The sequence below is a fragment of the Stenella coeruleoalba genome (genome assembly GCF_951394435.1).
Source record: "Stenella coeruleoalba genome assembly, chromosome: 4".
NCBI classification, from domain to species: Eukaryota; Metazoa; Chordata; class Mammalia; order Artiodactyla; family Delphinidae; genus Stenella; species Stenella coeruleoalba.
The window spans coordinates 3,739,322-3,757,500 of NC_137149.1; the positions used below are offsets into that span (position 1 = coordinate 3,739,322).

The 18,179-nt window shown below is 54.9% G+C and overlaps 1 protein-coding gene across 1 annotated transcript in view; it reads right to left on the reverse strand.

Moving 5' to 3' along the window:
- SORCS2 (sortilin related VPS10 domain containing receptor 2) overlaps positions 1-18,179 on the reverse strand; it is a gene marked incomplete at its 5' end in the record, with an annotated part of 475,854 nt that overhangs the window by 89,570 nt on the left and 368,105 nt on the right. The window contains one exon of the mRNA XM_079921045.1: positions 664-828. Coding sequence (XP_079777171.1) covers positions 664-828 — 165 coding nt within the window. The remainder of the gene's footprint in view (positions 1-663; positions 829-18,179) is intronic.

The following is an 18,179-nucleotide window of genomic DNA, read 5'->3' on the forward strand; positions in this document are numbered from 1 at the left end:
ACAGTCACCTTGGCGTTCGCCCCACGAAGCTGATTTTGGGCCTTTGGTCTCCGAAACTGTGAGAGAATACATTTCTATTGTATTGTGGTCATTTCTTGCAGTGGCCGCAGGAAACCGACACAGGCCTTTCCTACAGCCAGGGGGGCCCCTCCTCCACGGGCCCTCAGCAAGCTCCCCGCTCAGCCCCAGGGTGTCTCCTAGCCCACCCACGCTGGCCCTGGAGAGAGCCCCCTATTACGCTCTCCTCTGTCGCCCTGTGAGCGTGCCCTGTGTTCCTGGGGCCCTGCTGCTCTGCGCCTCAGAGGAGGGGACGCTGCTCTGGGGTCTGAAGGACGATACACTCTCATGGTGGTGGTGGAAGAGGCCTCCAGGCTGAGGGGAGGGCCTGGCGTGGGAGGGTGCGTGGAATGTTCTAGAAGTAGAGGAAGGCCCTGTGGCTGGAGTGCAGAGAGAGGGGGACAGAGTGGAAGGGTCCTCATGATCACCCACTATCTCTCGACCGGCTCTCGGGCCCATGTGTGCCAAGTGCGCCGCTCACCTCCCCCGCTCGGTTCTCCTGCAAAGCCTCGAGCTCCTGGTGGCGTCCGACCACACGGCCCAGGGGAGAAGGGCATGATGGGGGTCCCGGGCCCCACGTGACGGAAAGGCTCCAGGCCTGCTTACCTTGCCCTCCCGGGTGTAGGCCAGCACCTTGTCCTCTACCCGAGGGTGGAAGATGAACGTTTCCACGGAGAAGGGGATGAGCTGCTTCTGGAAGGTGGCGCCCTCGTCCGTGCTAAGGAAGAGGCTCTGGTCCCGGTCGCTGAGAGCGGAGCTCACGAGGATGATCTGAAACACACAGCGGGGCGTGAGGCCTCCCCGTGGAGATCAGGCGGTGCGCCCACAAGCCAAGGGCTGCTGGAGCTGCCAGAAGCCGGGAGGGGGCCTGGAATGGGTTCCCCGCAGCCCCGAGAGGGGACCAGCCCTGCCGACACCTGGCTTCGGATTTCCGGCCTCCAGAACCGAGACGACAGATTCCTGTGGTTCGCAGCCTCACCTGTGGTACTTTGGTACGGCCGCCCCAGCACACTGACCTGCCCGGCCGACAGCTCTACAGTGGGGAGGGCTTACTGTCAAGTACACCCAGGAGGCAGGGGCCATCTGGGAGGCTGCCTCGCCCTGCGGTCACTTGGTGGAATGACAGGGCCCCTCGGAGGGACACGGAGAGCTCCTGTGGCCCTGGTGCCAGAGAAGGTCGACCGGCCGGGTGGGCTGCAACAGTGCCAGGGGCACCAGCACGCGGGGTGGAGGGGCCGCGAGCCGCGTGGTTCACCCTCCAGCGCTGGGGCCCCGACTCCCACCTCCAGCATCATCAGAAGGTCCGTTCCCCACACAGGAAGCCAGGGGTCTCCTACACATGGGCCTTGTAGAAACTTCATGGCTCCTGGGAGCCCCAAGGAGACACCAACCCCCCTATCAGGGTCCCCAGGCCCTTCCTGGACCGGCCTCCCTCCCAGCCTCCACTTGCACCCTGGCCATGCTCAGCATGGGCCACAGCCCCACCCTGGGGTGGGCCTTCCTCAACCCAGGCTGGGCTGAGCTCCTGCCACAAGGCTGCTGGGGACCCTGGACTTGCCCATCACACGTTCACCCCATTTCATGGAAGCGGCCTCCTCGCCAGGGACTGAGGCCCTGTTGGGCCAGGGGCCATGTCTGTGGAGGTCACTACTGACCCCCTCCCCAGCCCACCCCTGCAGGGCCTGGGCACTCCAGCAGTCAGATGAATGAATGAGGGAATGAGGGGATGAGTGAGTGAACCATGTGTGCTGGTGGAGTAGGGGGCTGGGGGCACACACTCCGTCTCCAGATAACCCAGTTCAAATCCATGTCTCTGTGACCAAACACCCTCTGTGCCTCAGTTTCCTTGTCCACAAAATGGGTGGCTTTCCCCGGGAGGGCGTGGGGCAATGAGATGCCCCCCCAGGATGGCCTTCCTCAACCTCCGACACTGCTCTAGAAGACAATTAAACACAGAGAGCACCAATCAAGGAACTGCACAAAACTCCTGTCTCGTGTGAACAAATGATAACCCAGTGTGTTCTTTCTTTCCAGGGAAACCTAATGAGCTCCCCAGGGGCGGTCATTCATCTCCTCCAGCACGAAAGCCTTCTGTCCCCAGAAAACGGCGGGTCGTGGAGCCTGATTCCTGCAAAGATGTGCTCGGAGATGTTCCTCATGGTGTGATTTACATGCGGGAAACATGGGGCGGGGGAGAATGGTCAGGGGAGCCAGAGAGCGTGTACAGATGTTTACAGAGAATGTTTAGTGACAAGAGAGCTCATGCACACGTGACGTTTAAAAAGCAGGGCACAAAATTATAAGCGAGTCTAATTTCTGTACATTTAACACTGACAAAATTGTAAGGAAGTATATCATAATTTTGTCAATGGTAGGTGTATAAAGGTAAGTATAATTTTATCAGTGGAAAATGCATAGAAAGAAGAATGGAAGGATGATTATTCTGACATAATAAAGAATGAAACTTACCATTTGTGACAACATGGATGGACTTTAAGGACGTTATGCTAAGTAAAATAAATCAGAAGGAGAAAGCAAGTACCGTGTGATCTCACTTATGTATGGAATCTAAAAGGAAAAAGGAAAAAAAAAAACCAAGCTCATAGATACAGAGAACAGACTGGTGGGGGGAGGAGGGTGGGCAAAACGGGTGAAGGGGATCAAAAGGTACAAACGTCCAGTTATAAGATAAATAAGTACGGCACGGTGGGTATAATCAATAAACCTATACTGCATATTTGAAAGTGGCTATGAGAGTAGATCTTAAAAGTTCTCATCAGAAGAAAAATAATTCTGTAACTATGGTGACAGATGTCAACTGGACTTATTGTGATCATTTCACAAGACAAACATCGAATTATTATGTTGCACGCCTGAAACTAAGATAATGTCGTATGTCAATTACATCTTCATTTTAAAAAGAGAATGGAAAGAAACACAGGGGGATGTTAATAGTGGTGGGTTTAGAAGGACTTTTTAAACATTTTTAAATAAACTTTTTAGTTTAGAATAGTTTTAGATTTACAGAAAAGTTGCAAAGATAGCACAGAGAGTTCCCACATGACACACACCCCGCTTCCTCTTTCATGAACAGCTGACGTCAGGATCATACATCCGTCACCACTAAGGACCCAACCATCGATACATTGGTCTCATCTAAACTACACGCTACATTTCACCCGTTTTTCCACCAACGTCTTTTTCTGTCCCTGCTCCAGGTTCCCACGTGACGACATTAGTTGTCATGTCTCCTCCGGCTCTTCCGGGTGGTGACAGTTTCTCAGGCTTTCTTTGCTGTTAATGACATGGCAGCTTTGAGGACTGGCTGGCGGTTTTGCAGTAGACCCTCCCCATTTGGGTCTGTTTGATATTTTTCTTGTGCTGATGCCGTGGTTCTGAGTTTTGGGGGGGAAAGGAGCAAAAGGAGGGGTGCCTCCCTCGTTGCAGTGGACGTGCAGTGGACATGACCTGTCACTGACGATGCTGCCCTCGCTGGCCAGGTGGCAGTGGCCAGGCGTCTCCCTGTAACGTTACTCCATTCCTCCCTGCTTCCATCCTGTCCCTTTGGGAGGAAGTCGTCTTGCGCAGCCCACACTTGGGGGCGGGGGGAGGGGAGAGGCAGGCGGCCCTCCTGGAGGGTGGAGTAGCTATATACATTATATGGAATTCTTCCGCCTGGGAGATTTGTCTTTTCTCCCCCATTTATTTACTTATTCAATCATGTATTTATATCACTATGAACCCACAAATATTTCGTTTATGCTTTGAGTTGTATTTCAATAATATTTTCTTTTTTCTTTTTCTTTTTTTTTTTTTTGCGTTACGCGGTCCTCTCACTGCTGTGGCCCCCCCGCTGCGGAGCACAGGCTCTGGAAGCGCAGGCCCAGCGGCCATGGCTCACGGGCCCAGCCGCTCCGCGGCACGCGGGATCCTCCCGGACCGGGGCGCGAACCCGTGTCCCCTGCATCGGCAGGCGGACTCCCAACCACTGCGCCACCAGGGAAGCCAATAATATTTTCTTATTTTGCTGCCCAGATAGGTCCAGCTCTGGCTACTGGGAGGTCTTTTGGGGTCCTGTGTCTCCTTTGACATCGTCCTTCAACTCCTAAATGTTCTGCACAGCACCTGGCTTCCCTGGATAATCAGGAAAAATGAAGTAAATCACCAAGACTCCTTCCACGTCTTTCCCGGATACAGCACGGTTCATTCAGTATCCACTGGGCACTCTCGGCCTGGCTCTGCGCCCCACCCCAGGGCAGCAGCTCTCACGCCCGGCTCCATCCGGGCCGTCTGGCCAGGGAAGCTCATTAAAGCACTCTGCTCGTGATGCATTTTCCACAATGTTTTTACAATACAACTATTTGCTTATTTACCTCCCCCACTAGACTGTGCCCCCTGATCTCAGAGGTAGGGAATCTTTTGGTTTCTCCAGCAGCCTGCACAGGCCTGACCCCAAGCTGTAGGTCAACCAAGCCCTGCTGGATACACGAAGGAATGCACGCATGCATGAGCAATTCCAGCTCAGTTTGTGACTCTAAGAGAACTGTTTGTTTGTTTTTCTCCTCTGGGAGGAAAACATCCTTAGGGATATTTAAGTAGCCTGGAGAGCAGAAGGCATAAATAATCTCATTCACTTATTCCTGTTCACCACTCCAAGCTTCACACAGCAATGAAGGCTCATTCGTTCGTGCATTCATTCATTCTTCCACAGCTGCTAAAACTGCAAGGTCAAGCAAGGATTTAGGTATGCACAGGGCTTTACGGGAGCAGAGCAGGGGGAAAATACCATCCAGGTGCAGAACAAAAGGAAGGGCTTCCTGGAGGAGGTGATACCCAGACGAGCCTTGAAGAACGAATGGAAAATTGATCCAGACCCAGGGGAGGGTGTTTCAGCCAGAGAGGACAGCGTAACCAAAGGCAAACAGGCGGCATCCCAGCTGAGACCATTCACATCCTGACCACCTTTGTGTGTCTTGTCCCCTGTGGCTGCAATGCCCAGCAGGATCAACACACCCCCAACATCACCACTGGTAATTCAGAATCGGATTTTAAAATCTCAGAGCGTCACAAAATCCAAGTGTGATGATGAAAATGGTTTCTTTGAAATTTTCTGAGCCCTGAATTCTGGGCAACTTCAACAAAACTGAATGTTTCTCATTTATTTTTGGCGTCCCTGCTTTGCCAGTGTCCCCAGCATGAGTTTAGCCTGTTTTTATGATGGGACATCTTCCCCCTTTTATCTGCTTATCAAACGCCTCCTCATCCACAGAGGCACCTTTAGAAGGTCACCTCCTCCAGGAAGCCTTCTGTGATACACATCCTCCAACAGAGTTTTTCTCATGCCTCCTCTGCCCCTTCCCCCAGCATCTTGTACATTCATTTGCTCCAGCCCAACATTCCTAGGGTTCTCCGCAGGGAACCCTCGGAGAGCCTGCCTTTCCCTCCAGGTGGGGAGGCTGTGCAGCCTGGCAGGGCCCAGGTCCTCATCATTGCCATCCAGGCCGGAGCACGGGACCTGGTCCAAGAAATGGGTGTTGGTTTTCCCACACAGAATGAGGGCTCTAGGTACCGGGTCACCTCTCCACGAAAGCCCCCAGTTACAGCCAAGGCCCTACCCGTGGTGGCAACTGAGGCGGAAGGAAAAAGAACCTGAGGAAGTGATTCTGGCCGGGGGCCCAGCAATCCGTGGTTGTGGGCTATTTTTGGCCTCAGAGTGGGACAAGCCAGGAAAGACGGGGGAAGGAAAAAGCGCTGACAAGGAAAGGATTATTGGAGCAAAGAAAACAAAGCAATTAGCATCGTGCAGAGAGGAGGCCGGCAGATTGCTCTCCCAAATTGGGAACCGGACTACTTTAAATGGTGTATTTTCACTGCTTACTATTGTGGGGAAACATATGGCGCCCGAGCTAGGTTCTGGGGGCCCTTGAGGCTGGGTGTCTCAAAATCAGAGGCAACACAGTTGCAGACAAATATTTGATAGATTCATTGGACTAATGGCCAGCCCACCTGAAGCATGAGTTCCAGGGTTTAATCTGCCAGGCCAAGGACAAATGCAAAGGCGGGGCTCCTTGTTCAAAAGGAATTTCAAGATGGTGCCAGTGGAGCAGCACACCAAGCACAGGTCCTCCTGCGATGGCCTAGGTCACACACCCACAAAGTGGGCTCTTTCCAAAGTTATTAACTCAGTTAATAAACTCTGGGACCAGGAGTAGCAGCCTCCCTGGCGCCTGTTAGGAACACAGTGTCTTGGCCCCATCTGGACCTGCGGGATCAGGGTCTGCATTTTCTCATCGCCCCAGGTGAGCTCTGAGCGCCCTCCCCTTGTCCGCGGGGGAGCTGCTTTCAGCCGCAGCTCCTGCTGGGTTCAGCCCTGTGTCCATTAGCTGTGCAACTCCGAGCACGCCGGTGGACCTGGCCTCTGCTCCCCACCAAGAGACGAAGTAATAACCATTGTGAACTAGAGCCCTGTTCTCGGGATTTTACTCCTCCCGGCCCTGCTCTCAGCCACGCTGATGGTGTCCTGCAGGACAGGGGTGCCCACGATGGCCCCGGGAGTCCAGGCCGCGCTGCTCATGGAACACGTAGCCCACAGCAGAGGCCTGGTTGGATGGGAGCAGTGCAGGCTCTGGAGGCCCATGGAGCTGGGCTTCAGCCCTCCTTTGCTCCTGTGAGCTGTGCAACCTTAGGAAAATTACTTCACGTCTCTGAGCTGCAACGTCTTGCTCTGTAAAATGAAGATAGGAATTACCACGGCAGAAGCGAGTTGAGAGTTAAAGGAAACAAAGTATATAACAGACTCCCCTGGCGGTCTGGTGGTTAAGACTCTGTGCTTCCACTACAGGGGGCAGGGGTTTGATCCCTGGTCAGGGAACGAAGATCCTGCATGCCATGCAGTGGGGCAAAAACAAAACCCACAAAGGGCTTCCCTGGTGGTGCAGTGGTTGAGAGTCCGCCTGCCGATGCAGGGGACGCGGGTTCATGCCCAGGTCCGGGAAGATCCCACATGCCTCCAGGAGAGGCCACAGCAGTGAGAGGCCGGCGTACCGCAAAAAAAAAAACAAAAACAAAAAAAAACAGATCGGCTTAGCTCTTTCAGCTGGGATGTGCTGGGTGGGAAGCCTGCAAAGTGGCTGGGGCTCGGATGCCTGGTAATTAACAACCCTTCTGTTATTTCCCATCCAAGCCTGGCAGCCAGCCCCAGGGCCCTGCCAGCATCTGGTTGGAGAGATGCAGGAAGTACTAGCAGGGCAGCTCTGAGGCAGTGTAGAGGTGACGGGCAGGGGCAGGTGAGGGGTGGAGTGCATCGCTTCCTGCGCTCAATACTCACAGCACACCTGCTAAGTAGGTGCAACCATCCCCATTTCTCAGATGGGGAAGCTGAGGCCAGACAGCCCTTGTGGGTTCACACCCAGCTCTTCCCTGTGTCCCTCATCGGCATCATGTCATGGCCAGTGATGTGACTGCCTCGGCCCGGAATGTAGAAACAACACGGGGATCCTGATGCAACAGACCTGGGAGGGTCCAGACAGATTCCCCCCACTCCCATCCCCAAGACTGTTAGGCATGGCTTCCAGACGTCTGCAGGTCCGTCCCGAGTTTGGGGGATGATTTCTGACCACATGAAGGGGCAGAGGAGGGCGGGGGGCAGCGGGGGGAGTGCCTTTCTCGTCCCCTTCATCTTTGCTGCCTCTCCTTGGTCCACCATCCTATTCTTTAAGACCATTCACTGACTCACGCAGCTGGGAGATGAACCTCACAGGATCCTTGCCCCGGAGGAGCTCATAGCAGACAAGGGAAGTCATTTACCGGTGTGAGCAGTGCCCTGGGACAGGGGACCCCGAGAAGGGAGGCCCCTCCCCCAGGCGGGACTGGAGGAGAGGAGAGGCCGTCTGGAAAGTTTCCCCGAAGGTGAGCTGCACGCTCCGGCGGGAAGACTGCGTGAGATGCCCACGTGGGCCTCCTGTCTCCCTCTTGGCCAGGTCGGGAGACCTGCCTGAACCTGGCACCCTGGACGCCCTAACGGGACCCTTCAACATGGGCCTGACCCTCCCTGCGTGCCCGGATCACGTGCACCTGGCCTCCTGCTTGGACCTGCCTGCACGAACCAGGTGCCAAGTCACCTTCCCTGGTCCCCTGCTGGGCTTCTGACCCATCTCCTCCAAAAGGCGGTGCCAACGTGCCAGTCTGCCTCGCAGCAAAGCTCAGGCAAATCATAGCTGTGGAAACTCCGAGTTAAAAAAGGAAAGCAAACAGCGCCCAGAGACTACTTCTCACCTCCGCCAGGGCTCGGGCTGAATGCGCCACGGATCTCCGCTTTCCATTCAGACTCTTTATCGAGGAGAGGATTTGCTTTTAATCTTCTCTTTACCAAGGCGAGCCCTAAAAGGGTTCCCTCCCCACCCCTGGGGATGGGTGTCATCTGGAATTACCTTTCTATTTGAAACCCAATCGCCCGGTCTCTTCCTTGCCAGACAGATGTGCCCAGCTGGGGACACAGAAAACTTGGCTTTGACGCCAGGAGAGGCAGACAGTGGAGACAAACAAAGGCAGCAGCACCCACCCCCGGGGCTCAAATTAGAATCTGCGCAGCGCGTCTTAGACACGCCGGTGTGAGTCACGATGAGCAAAAATAACTCTCCTACCCGCTGCTTCATTCTTGCGGATGAATGCATCTCGCTGGGCTACTCAGCACAAACGCAGATCAGCTACCCAGAGCTTTAGGAGAAAATCACTCCCTGCGATGGTTTCCGGTCTGAGTAGCCATAAGCAGAGGAGAAGCCACAGGATGTGAGTCTGACGGAGATGCGGCTTCGCTCAGTGACCTTGGGCGAGTCACCCTCCTCACCTTGAAACTGGAGGCAATCCTCTCTCTGGGTAGAGGTTCCAAATTAGGCACAGCATGCGAAACTGCTGCGGAAACAGAAGGGCTCTTCACTACTTTTGTGCTTCCTTAAACCAGAAAGGTCTGTTCTTGAAGACCTTACGGATAACGGGGATAGACGTGCACGCAAGCGTGCGGTATCGTGTCCCTGCTTGAAACACCTCAGGGCCTCTCCTGCCCCTGCTCCTGAGTCTGGCATTCACGCCCCCCTCCCATGAGCTCACCCTGCTGACCTGACCTCCACACGGCCCGGGGCCAGCCACCCCGGCCTGCTTCCAAGTCCCCAGATGTCTGCTGCGCCCTCACACTCCCTTGGCCTGGAAGCCCTGGCTCTCTCCCTCTGACTGCAATGAGGCCTGGAGGGGGCAGGCCAGAGACTGATTTGGAGGCCACGGGGCTCACCCAGGTGAGAGAACCTGGTGACCTGGACTGGGGCAGAGGTCTTGGAGAGGAGAGGGCCGGTGTCCATGACATTTCATTGTCAGAGTTCAGCAGGTTTGGTGAGGAGGAAAGAGACGGAGAAATAAGGAGAACACACCTAGGTTGTCAGCTCGGGCAAGTGTGGGGAGGGAGGTACCGTGGATGGAGATGAGGACACAGGAGGGAGAGCCGGCTTAGGGGAGACGAAGAGGAGGCCAGTTTGAGCCTCACGCTGGAGCTGAGCCTCCCGAGGGTCACGCAGGTGGAGGGAGGGGCTCGGGAGGTTGGGATATGGGGTGAGCTCTGCAGAGAAATCTGCACTGGGGTAGGTGTTCGGGGTAGGTGCACAGACATGTGACTCATGGTCCTGGGAGTGCATGAGTTCCCCTAGGGGCTGCGTAAAGTGAGAAAAGAACTGACCTGGGCTGGGGACCAGAAGGAACCCCACAGAGAGTGTGGAGGGGCAGCTGGAGGGGGGGATCTCCTGAGGGCCAACGGGTGGGCAGGGAGATTCCGTCTGTCACTGCCCCATCCCCTCCTCCTGCAGTCTCACCTGGGGCTGCCAGCATGCACAGATCTCCCTGCTTGTCCCCCTGGGCCCTCGGTCCCACATGACTGGCCCTGATGGGCTTTGCTTCACACCTGCCATCCCTCTGTCACTTCGCTCCTGCCAGCCTGGCCTCAGACTGTTCCCGTTCCACGGTCTGGCTCCAGGGGGGCCCTTTCCAGAGGCTTCGGGGCCGCTTCCTTCTTCATTCAGCTCCAAGACCACCTTCTAACTCGGCTGTTCCTGAGATCCCATGGTCTAAATAGGTCCTGACACCAGGGTGCCCTTTGTCTTAAAAGCAATTATTAACACTTTCCAGAAACATCCATCTGCATTATTTTGTAAGTTGTGGCAAATATACAGAATGTGAAATTTACTATGTTAATCACTCTGTCGAGCAGACAGTTCAGTGACATTTGCATCTTTTACACGGTTGTACCATCGTCACCATGTTCCGTCTCCAGAGCTTTTCCATCCTCCCAAACAGAAACTCTGTCCCCGCGAAACGCTAACTCCCCGCCCTCTCCTTGCACATTCTCGTGTCCACTTTCTTCCCGGCCAGGTCCCACACACACCCCGCCGTCAGGGAACACACGCGTCTTGCCCATTGCTGAGTCCCAAGCCCTCAGGTGGCACAGAGTAGGTGCTCTGACATCATCTCCTGATCGCTGTGGATGGAACGTATTTACGTCTCATTTTGCACAAAAGTTTAACGTATAAGGGAAGGCATTCTGTCTGTGCTGATACTCAGGCCATCTCAGCCCTGCCCAGCCACCCCTGAGCCCAGGAGCTGGACGCGCGGAGACCACATTCCCGGCCTCCCCAGCGGGCGGCCTTCACCTGACAGCCAGTAAGACGAGGGAGCCGTAGGCCTCCAGCAGCGTCTGCAGGCAGGCGCACGGCAGAAGGTGTCTCCGGCATACCCTGGACTACCCACTCGGCTGCAGCGGGCAGCTGACATCGCTGGCGGTGGTTTCCTGAGGTTCCTGGGCTCCTGACGTCAGCAGCGCCCCCTGGCCTCCACCCCCAGCCCCCCATCAACTGCGTCAGCCTCCACGCGTCTGCCTTAAACCCCTCCCCACTCCAGTGGCCTCGAGTGTTCCGATCAAGCTCCCACTGGTGATGTATCCAGAACCATTTTACCGAATACAAGTTGATCCCGCTTCCCTTCCTCATACCCCCCGGCCGCAGGCCTTCACGTCAGCCACTGCGTCTTCCGAACATTTTTGGGGCTCCGTCCTGCCAAAGGTCTTGAGACTTCTCAGCTCAAGGGCCAGGAGCTTGGCTAAGTCCCTCCAGTGCCTCCTCAACCGACAGAGGCACGTCGTGAGCTAAAGCGCACGTCATTGCCGACGAAAATATGAATACGATCCCTTGGTGAACTAGAAATCGGGCAGGAGAGGCCTCCATTTGTTCAAAACACGGATCCTAAAAGAGCCTTGCAAAATATATCGAAACAGGAAGGGGAGCCCCCTGTCCCCCGTGGTATGCCCATCCACGGACGCCTCTTGGAAACGTCTTAGGAGCTCAGCAGACTGACGTCAGGGCTTAGGTGGGCGGTCTTCCCCTCCGTCCTGGAGCAGCGATACTTAGAGCCTGCCGTTCTGACTGCCCTCCGCTTAGCCGAGGGCATCTGGAAGAACCCAGGGAGCAGGACGTTCAGGAGAAATACGCCCCAAAGACCCATATCACCGAGGGGGGGGAGAGACATACATGTGATATGCCTACTTTTCAATTTGTTGATTATGTCAACATAAATTTACTGAGCGCCAGTGCTGAAGAGATGATGGTGAACAGGACGGGACAAAATCCCCCCCCCGTGGGCCTGAGCGGGAGAGACAGGGAGGCAAACAAGTGCAGGAATACGATGATTTCAGAGAGTGAGAAGTACTATGAGCAAAAGAAAATCAGGTGATTAAATGACGATATGCACGTATGTGTGTCCATGTATACACATGCATAAACTCGCAGTATATATGACGCACAAGCTTCCATGTATGTATGGGTAAGGAGGTATACATATGCGTGAATATATAGAAAAACAGTGAATGAAACAGTCCAGAAGGATGAAAGCACTGTGTGTCTCTGGCTGATGACACTTTGGGTATTCAGTTTTTTCTTTCTTAGAGTATGTTTCTGGTTCCATTCTTAGTGTGTAATATGTAATCTAAGATGGGAGAGGTACTCAATACATATTTTTGGAGTGAATAAATACATTTTATAAATAAATATTTTAAGATGCAAATGTGTTCAATGTGTAACCAGAAAAAAACAATAGTATACTTTTACGAGAAGAAGAATTTGCTTGTGGGCAAAGGCCTAAGAATGTGTATTCAGTTCTCTATTGAGTAGACAAGATAAGAAGAGAATTTTTTTTAAATGAAGGTTTACTCCTAGATAATCTGTGAACAGTTATTAATATTTTAGTTCAACTGTATTTCCTTCCCTCTCTCTACCCAACATCCAACCACCCATCCACCCATCCACGCATCCGTCCATCATCTATCCATCATCTATCCATCCATCCATCATCCACCATCCATTCATCCCCCACTTAGCCAACCATCCAACCTTCCTTCCTTCCTTCCTTCCTTCCTTCCTTCCTACCTTCCTTCCTTCCTTCCTTCCTTCCTTCCTTCCTTCCTTCCTTCCTTCCTCCTTCCCTCCCTCCCTCCCTCTCTCTCCCTCCTTCCCTACCCCAATTCACCATTCATCCTCCATCCATCAACCCACTGAAAAGAGCTCACGGGGAGGGAATGTTGCACACCCTGAGCCCTGTGCACACTTCAGTCGCCGGCTGTAACCATCACCATGCAGCCAGCCCTGAATCCACCCTTCTTGGTGTGGGCACCAGTAGCTTGTGCCTCCCAGCCTTGTCTCTGCATAAACTTGAACTCCATCAAGTAGGGGTGGGGGAGGAAGAGGGAAATAACATTTACTGAGCACCTACTGTGTACCCGGCCCTGCACCAGGCCCAGGCATTTTATCATTTTATTTTCACAACAGCAACAAGGTGGGTGTTTTTGTTTCTATTTTATAGACAGAAAACCCAGAAGCTCGGAGGGGTGAGATGACCTGCTCCAGCCCACACAGTCCGTGTACCTTGGCCCCGGCATGGACCCGACTCTGATGCTGAGAGCTCTCGTCCTTTCTCTGTGTCTAGACCGACACGCATCCGACACGATTTAGTAAAACATCGACTCAAACGCAATTACGGAACTGATTGTCAGGAAAGGATTGGCTCAGTTTTAATTACCAGCCTGACAAGCACTGAAATGCCAGGAAATATCCCTGAGAACATTTGTAAATTGAACGGAGAGGCAAACCTTTTCCCTTTGGCCGCAGGCTGACTTGGAAGATCTTGTGTCTGATCGATAGTAACCAGATGAGGCAAACATATTTCAGGACATATAAAACAATTCATCACCAATATTTTAGAGGCTGGACTTATTAATAATCTTGTCTGTAGCATTCGTGAAATGAGAGGCCCCCGCCTCCCCCGTAATTACTGATGATCTGAGCTCTCTAAAAGGGGCGTACGCGGAGGCTTCAGTGTGAGTAGGGCGTAACTGTGTTCCGTTTGGCTGTCTGAGGACGCTTTGCAGACAAAGCTAAAAAGCCCTCTTGCTTGGGCAGAGCGTGGCGGACAGTTCATCTTCTGGAGTGACTGTGTTTGGGGAGACCGTCTTTTATCAGGACAGTTGTATTAACAATGCATGATTAGGTCTGCGAACAACTTATTCATTCATCTGCCCCTAATTGAACAGCAGAAAGCAAGGGACTAGATCTCACTACCTTCGCAGGGTGGCTTTTCCATGCATGCTGGCTTGCTTGGGCAGCCTCCTGGGTAAAGATGATAGCTTTTGGAAACAACTGTGGAATCTCCAAAGGTTCTCTCTTCAAATCTTTGTGATTACAGACCAAGATATTATTGCCGTGCGGGTTTGGCAAAGCATGGCCAAGGCCACGGTCCTCAGTGCAGGGACTTGACATTCTGTGCTCATAGGATCAAGTAAGGACACAGCTGAAAGGTGCGTTATCGCGGCTTCCCGGTATCTGGGGGAGGAAATTGACTCTCTACCTGGGGGACCCCAGTCAATGTCCCATAGCTGAAATCACCTGTATCACGGTTTTGCTGAATGAAACGTCATGTGGAGCGGATAACAGCATTGGTAACAAAGTGATCTACGTGGCATGAATTGAGCACTTACTGTATGCCAGGCAGTGTACTGAATGCTTGACTCCTGTTTTCAACAGCCCTCCGACGAGGTGGTTGCTGTTATTATCCCTGTTTGATGGATGAAGCCGGTGAGTCCCAGAGAGGGCAGTGACTTCCCAAGTCACACGGTGGGAGCTGAGGCCAGGACGCGGCCAAGGGAACTTCCTCCTTGCACACTGCAGAGATGGGCAGGGGCGCGCGCCGCCCTTCCCTTGCTCTTTACTTGTGCATCACGGAACCGATGTCAGCTGGTGATGGGGACACGGTGAGCACAGCCTAGCTGTCCTTGGCTTCAAGGAGCACACAGTGCAGTGGGAAGACAACGACCAAAGAAGCATATACCTGGGCGATCATGGACTCTGGGGAAGGCCCAGCCACCTAACGACGGTGAGGGGCAGGGAGGGCCCTGGCGAGACCACAGAGAGAGTGAGGTGGGCCGGGTCCAGCAGGAAGGGGGTGGGAGGCCGAGGGCGGGGAAGGGAGGACCGCGGGAGACGTGGAGAAGGTAGACCTGGGGGACTGGACACCCACTGGCTGGGGCAACAGGGAGCCTGGAAAGACCCCCTGCTCCTGCCTGGGATGCTGGGAGGAAAGCAGTGAACCAAATCGACCCGGTGCCTCGCCGGTGGCACTGACAGTCTCCCCGGTGGAAGGAGTGTTGGAGGAACGCTGAGCCAGAGAAGGAGACTGAGAAGAAGTGGGCACAGAGGTGACAGGAGGACCAGAGAGCACAGGGCCAGGGGAGCCACGGGCCAGAGGTGACGGGCACAGGGCAGTCCCACAAAGAGCTCAGACATGGGGAGGATCCAGCAAGCACCATGATTGTCAAAGGTGGGGCACTACTGTCCCCAGGCACCACTGGCCGTCACAGGTGGGGCATTTGTGTCCCCAGAGGAGGGATGGTGTAGGGATGGTGCTATCTGCCATCCCTTTTTTCTGTCCTGTTAGCCACGTGCCATCAGTCACCAGTGAGTCCTGTGGCTTCTACTCCTTAGGGACAAGGAGTGGCCCTGGGGTCTGGCCCACGGCCCATGTCAGAACAGATGCCTCATAAGTGGTAAATGAATTGGACAAACACGCAGCGATAACGGGAGAGATGAGTAGTCTGTCTAGTCAATTTCTTCTCATCCGTTGGACCGCAAATGAATGATGATTTAATTAAAGTTCCTGGGGCAGGAGCTCTGCAGCAGGAGATTCCCGAGGGCTCAGGATCATGTGGAGACCGAGGTGAGCCCAGGCTCTGGTCTCCTGTGAGAACAGCATCAGTGTTGATGTTTCTGGATCGAGAAGTATGGACATCCATCCTGCATGACGGCTCCCGGGACCTCTCCCCACAGCCCTCCAGCTGGGGGCCTGGCCTTCCCCCCACCAAAGGCACAGACCGAAGAGACGGTGGTGGGTGGGAGGTGGGATGGGGCAGATCCAGCCCCTCCTGTCACTCAAGACACAGTGACGCCCAGAAATAGGTGGTCGGCTAAGCCACAGAGCCTCAGAGGTGGCCGCAGTCCCAGCCGGACTGGCACAATCTCTGACGCTGGAATTGCTGTGATACGGTCCCTGTCCCTCTGCTGGACACCCTGTGACAAGGGGCCCCTCACCTCACTCACTGGACCATACTGCATTTGCCACAGTAGCATCCCCGCCCCTTTACTTGGTTACCTCCGGTGACGAGAGGCTCCCTACCTTACTGACTGTGTGTTTGTCTTTGAACCAAGTTCAATGCTGCAGGACACAGAACAAAGGGCTTTGCGGTCCAGCAGACCTACACTGAGCTCTGGCCCTGCGCATACAGCCGTGTGAGCTTGAGTCAGTTCAGTGGACCCGGGATCCCAGACACCACCCTTTAAGAAGGAGGGGGACACCCTCCACCCTTCTTGCTCCCCTGCCGGTCTTGTTCTTCTACCCACGCCTCAGGATGAGGTGGGAGAGCGGGCGACGGGAGGAGGCCCCTGGGACGAGCACGGTGGTCCCGAACTTCCCCCACAACTACTCTGTGGGCACCTTTCCCGGGAGCCGGCCTGGGTTAGGGGTTGCCCTCTGGGGAGGCTGCGGGCACTTCCGGGCCCTGCTCAGACCAGCATGTCATGACAATCCCACACCATCCCTGATTACGCTGATTATTAACTCACAGGCTGGCTGTCACAGGGTGCGTCTGTGACAATGTACAGAACTCAGCAAGCCAGGCGATGACCCTAGCAATAACAATAACCACACACAATAACAATAATAGTAACAGCACGGCGGGCACCCATTCCAGGCAGATGCTGCTCTGAGTGCTTTATGTGTGTCCAGTCACTGGCCCCTCCCGAGAAGCTGTTCTGGTATTGTCCCCACTTTCCAGAGAGGATGACCCCGTGCCCAGAGGTCCCCCGGCTCACAAGAGGCTGAGCTGGTGACAGGGACTCTCCAGGCCAGCAGCTGAGCCGCCTTCTCTGATCGGATTTTGCTCAGCAAAAGGTATTGATGTTAAAAAAAAAAGACACAGTTTACCGCATTGATTTTGTCCCATCACCATCATGCCACACACACTCACACATACACACACCCCACAGTTTACAAAGGAGGGGAAGGAGTGTTTAAGAAAAGCTTCTTCAGGAGAACCAAGGAGACGATTCCTCTGCTGCTCTGTGCTGGGCGCCACCCACGGGCCGGCTCTGGGCTGGGCAGGCTGCCCACATTCCCACTGGCCCTGAGCACACCGCCCAGGCCAGACCCACCTTCTCCCCACAGGGGACGTGTCTGAGGTTCAGAGGACCCGGGGGTCCCTTCATCACGGTGGCCAGAGCTGGATGGGACCCAGATCTGTGTACCTGTCTAACCCACAGCCAGTTACCTCCCCTCTCCACTGGCCACTGCCTCCAGGGGTCTCAGGCTGGTGGATTAACTATTGGGGTGGCAGACAGGAGAAGGATGGTGGGAGGTGGACCACTCAGGGCGGGCCTCTTGGCCAAGAAGCAGGAGGGCCAGGGAAGAGACCCCTGCCTGGGGACCCTCAGTCCTGGCCTTCCAACTCGCCAACCCCCAGGCCCGCGCTTCAGTGTCTCATCTATAAGAAGAGGGCAGATAACTCCCACCTTGCCAACCTGCAGGCCGGCCTATGGGAACCGAGACAAAGCCAGCTTTGTCACAATATCAAGCTTGTAACAAACGCCCACCTCGATGGTGCCCTGAGCCTCATGGCTGATGCTGTCCTGAGTCCCAGACCCGTTAGCCGCCAGCCCCTTCCCAGAAAACTGCCCTCAGCTGACGAGAGCCCCGGCCTGGGAACTTATACCGTCCCCCGGAGGACCCCAGACAGTGCTGCATGGACGGGGGAAAGGCTACCCCTGCCCCAAGGAGGGGCAGCTCTGGGATTCATCCCCTGAACAGATCACGGACAGGGCCTGGCCAGACTCTGCCTGAGCGCACATCCTCCGTCGGCCACTTCTTCCCTCAGGTCCCTCCCCAGAGCTCCCCCTCAGTACACTACGTGCACCAAACCCCTGCCTCAGGCTCTGCTTCTGGGGAACCTGACCTAAGCCTGCTGCATTCTCTCCAAGCCATGGTCTCCCGAGGCAGGGCCAGGTCCTGGACAGCGGGGACCTCAGCCACCCTGTCCTCATGGGCCTGGCACGTGGCAGGTAGGACTCCATTAGCGTGGGCTGCAGAAGTGTGAAGACTCAGGTCCATAAAAGGCTGAGAAGCCCCAGAGACCAGCGGCCACACACTGAATCACGACACAGGATCAAGCAAGCCTCCACTCGCAGCAAAAGCCCAGGACGATTGCCTCATGCTTTTAAGATGGAGGAAAACAACAAAGAGTGATATTGTGGCACGGGCTGGTCCAGGAAAGGTCCGCTCCAACCGGAACAGAACCTTCAGCAGCTGAAGAGCTTTCGGGGGTGAGAAGCGCCCAGTGGTCCCCAGCACTGGGGCTGGGAGGTGGGGCAGGCAAGAGACTCCATGGGGCCGAGCTGGGCCCCCAGCTACACGATGCTGATGCCGGGACAGGAGACTCTCCCCCGTCCCTGAGCGTGGACTGCAGAGGTGGCTGCACCAGCTTCCGGGCTGGTCTA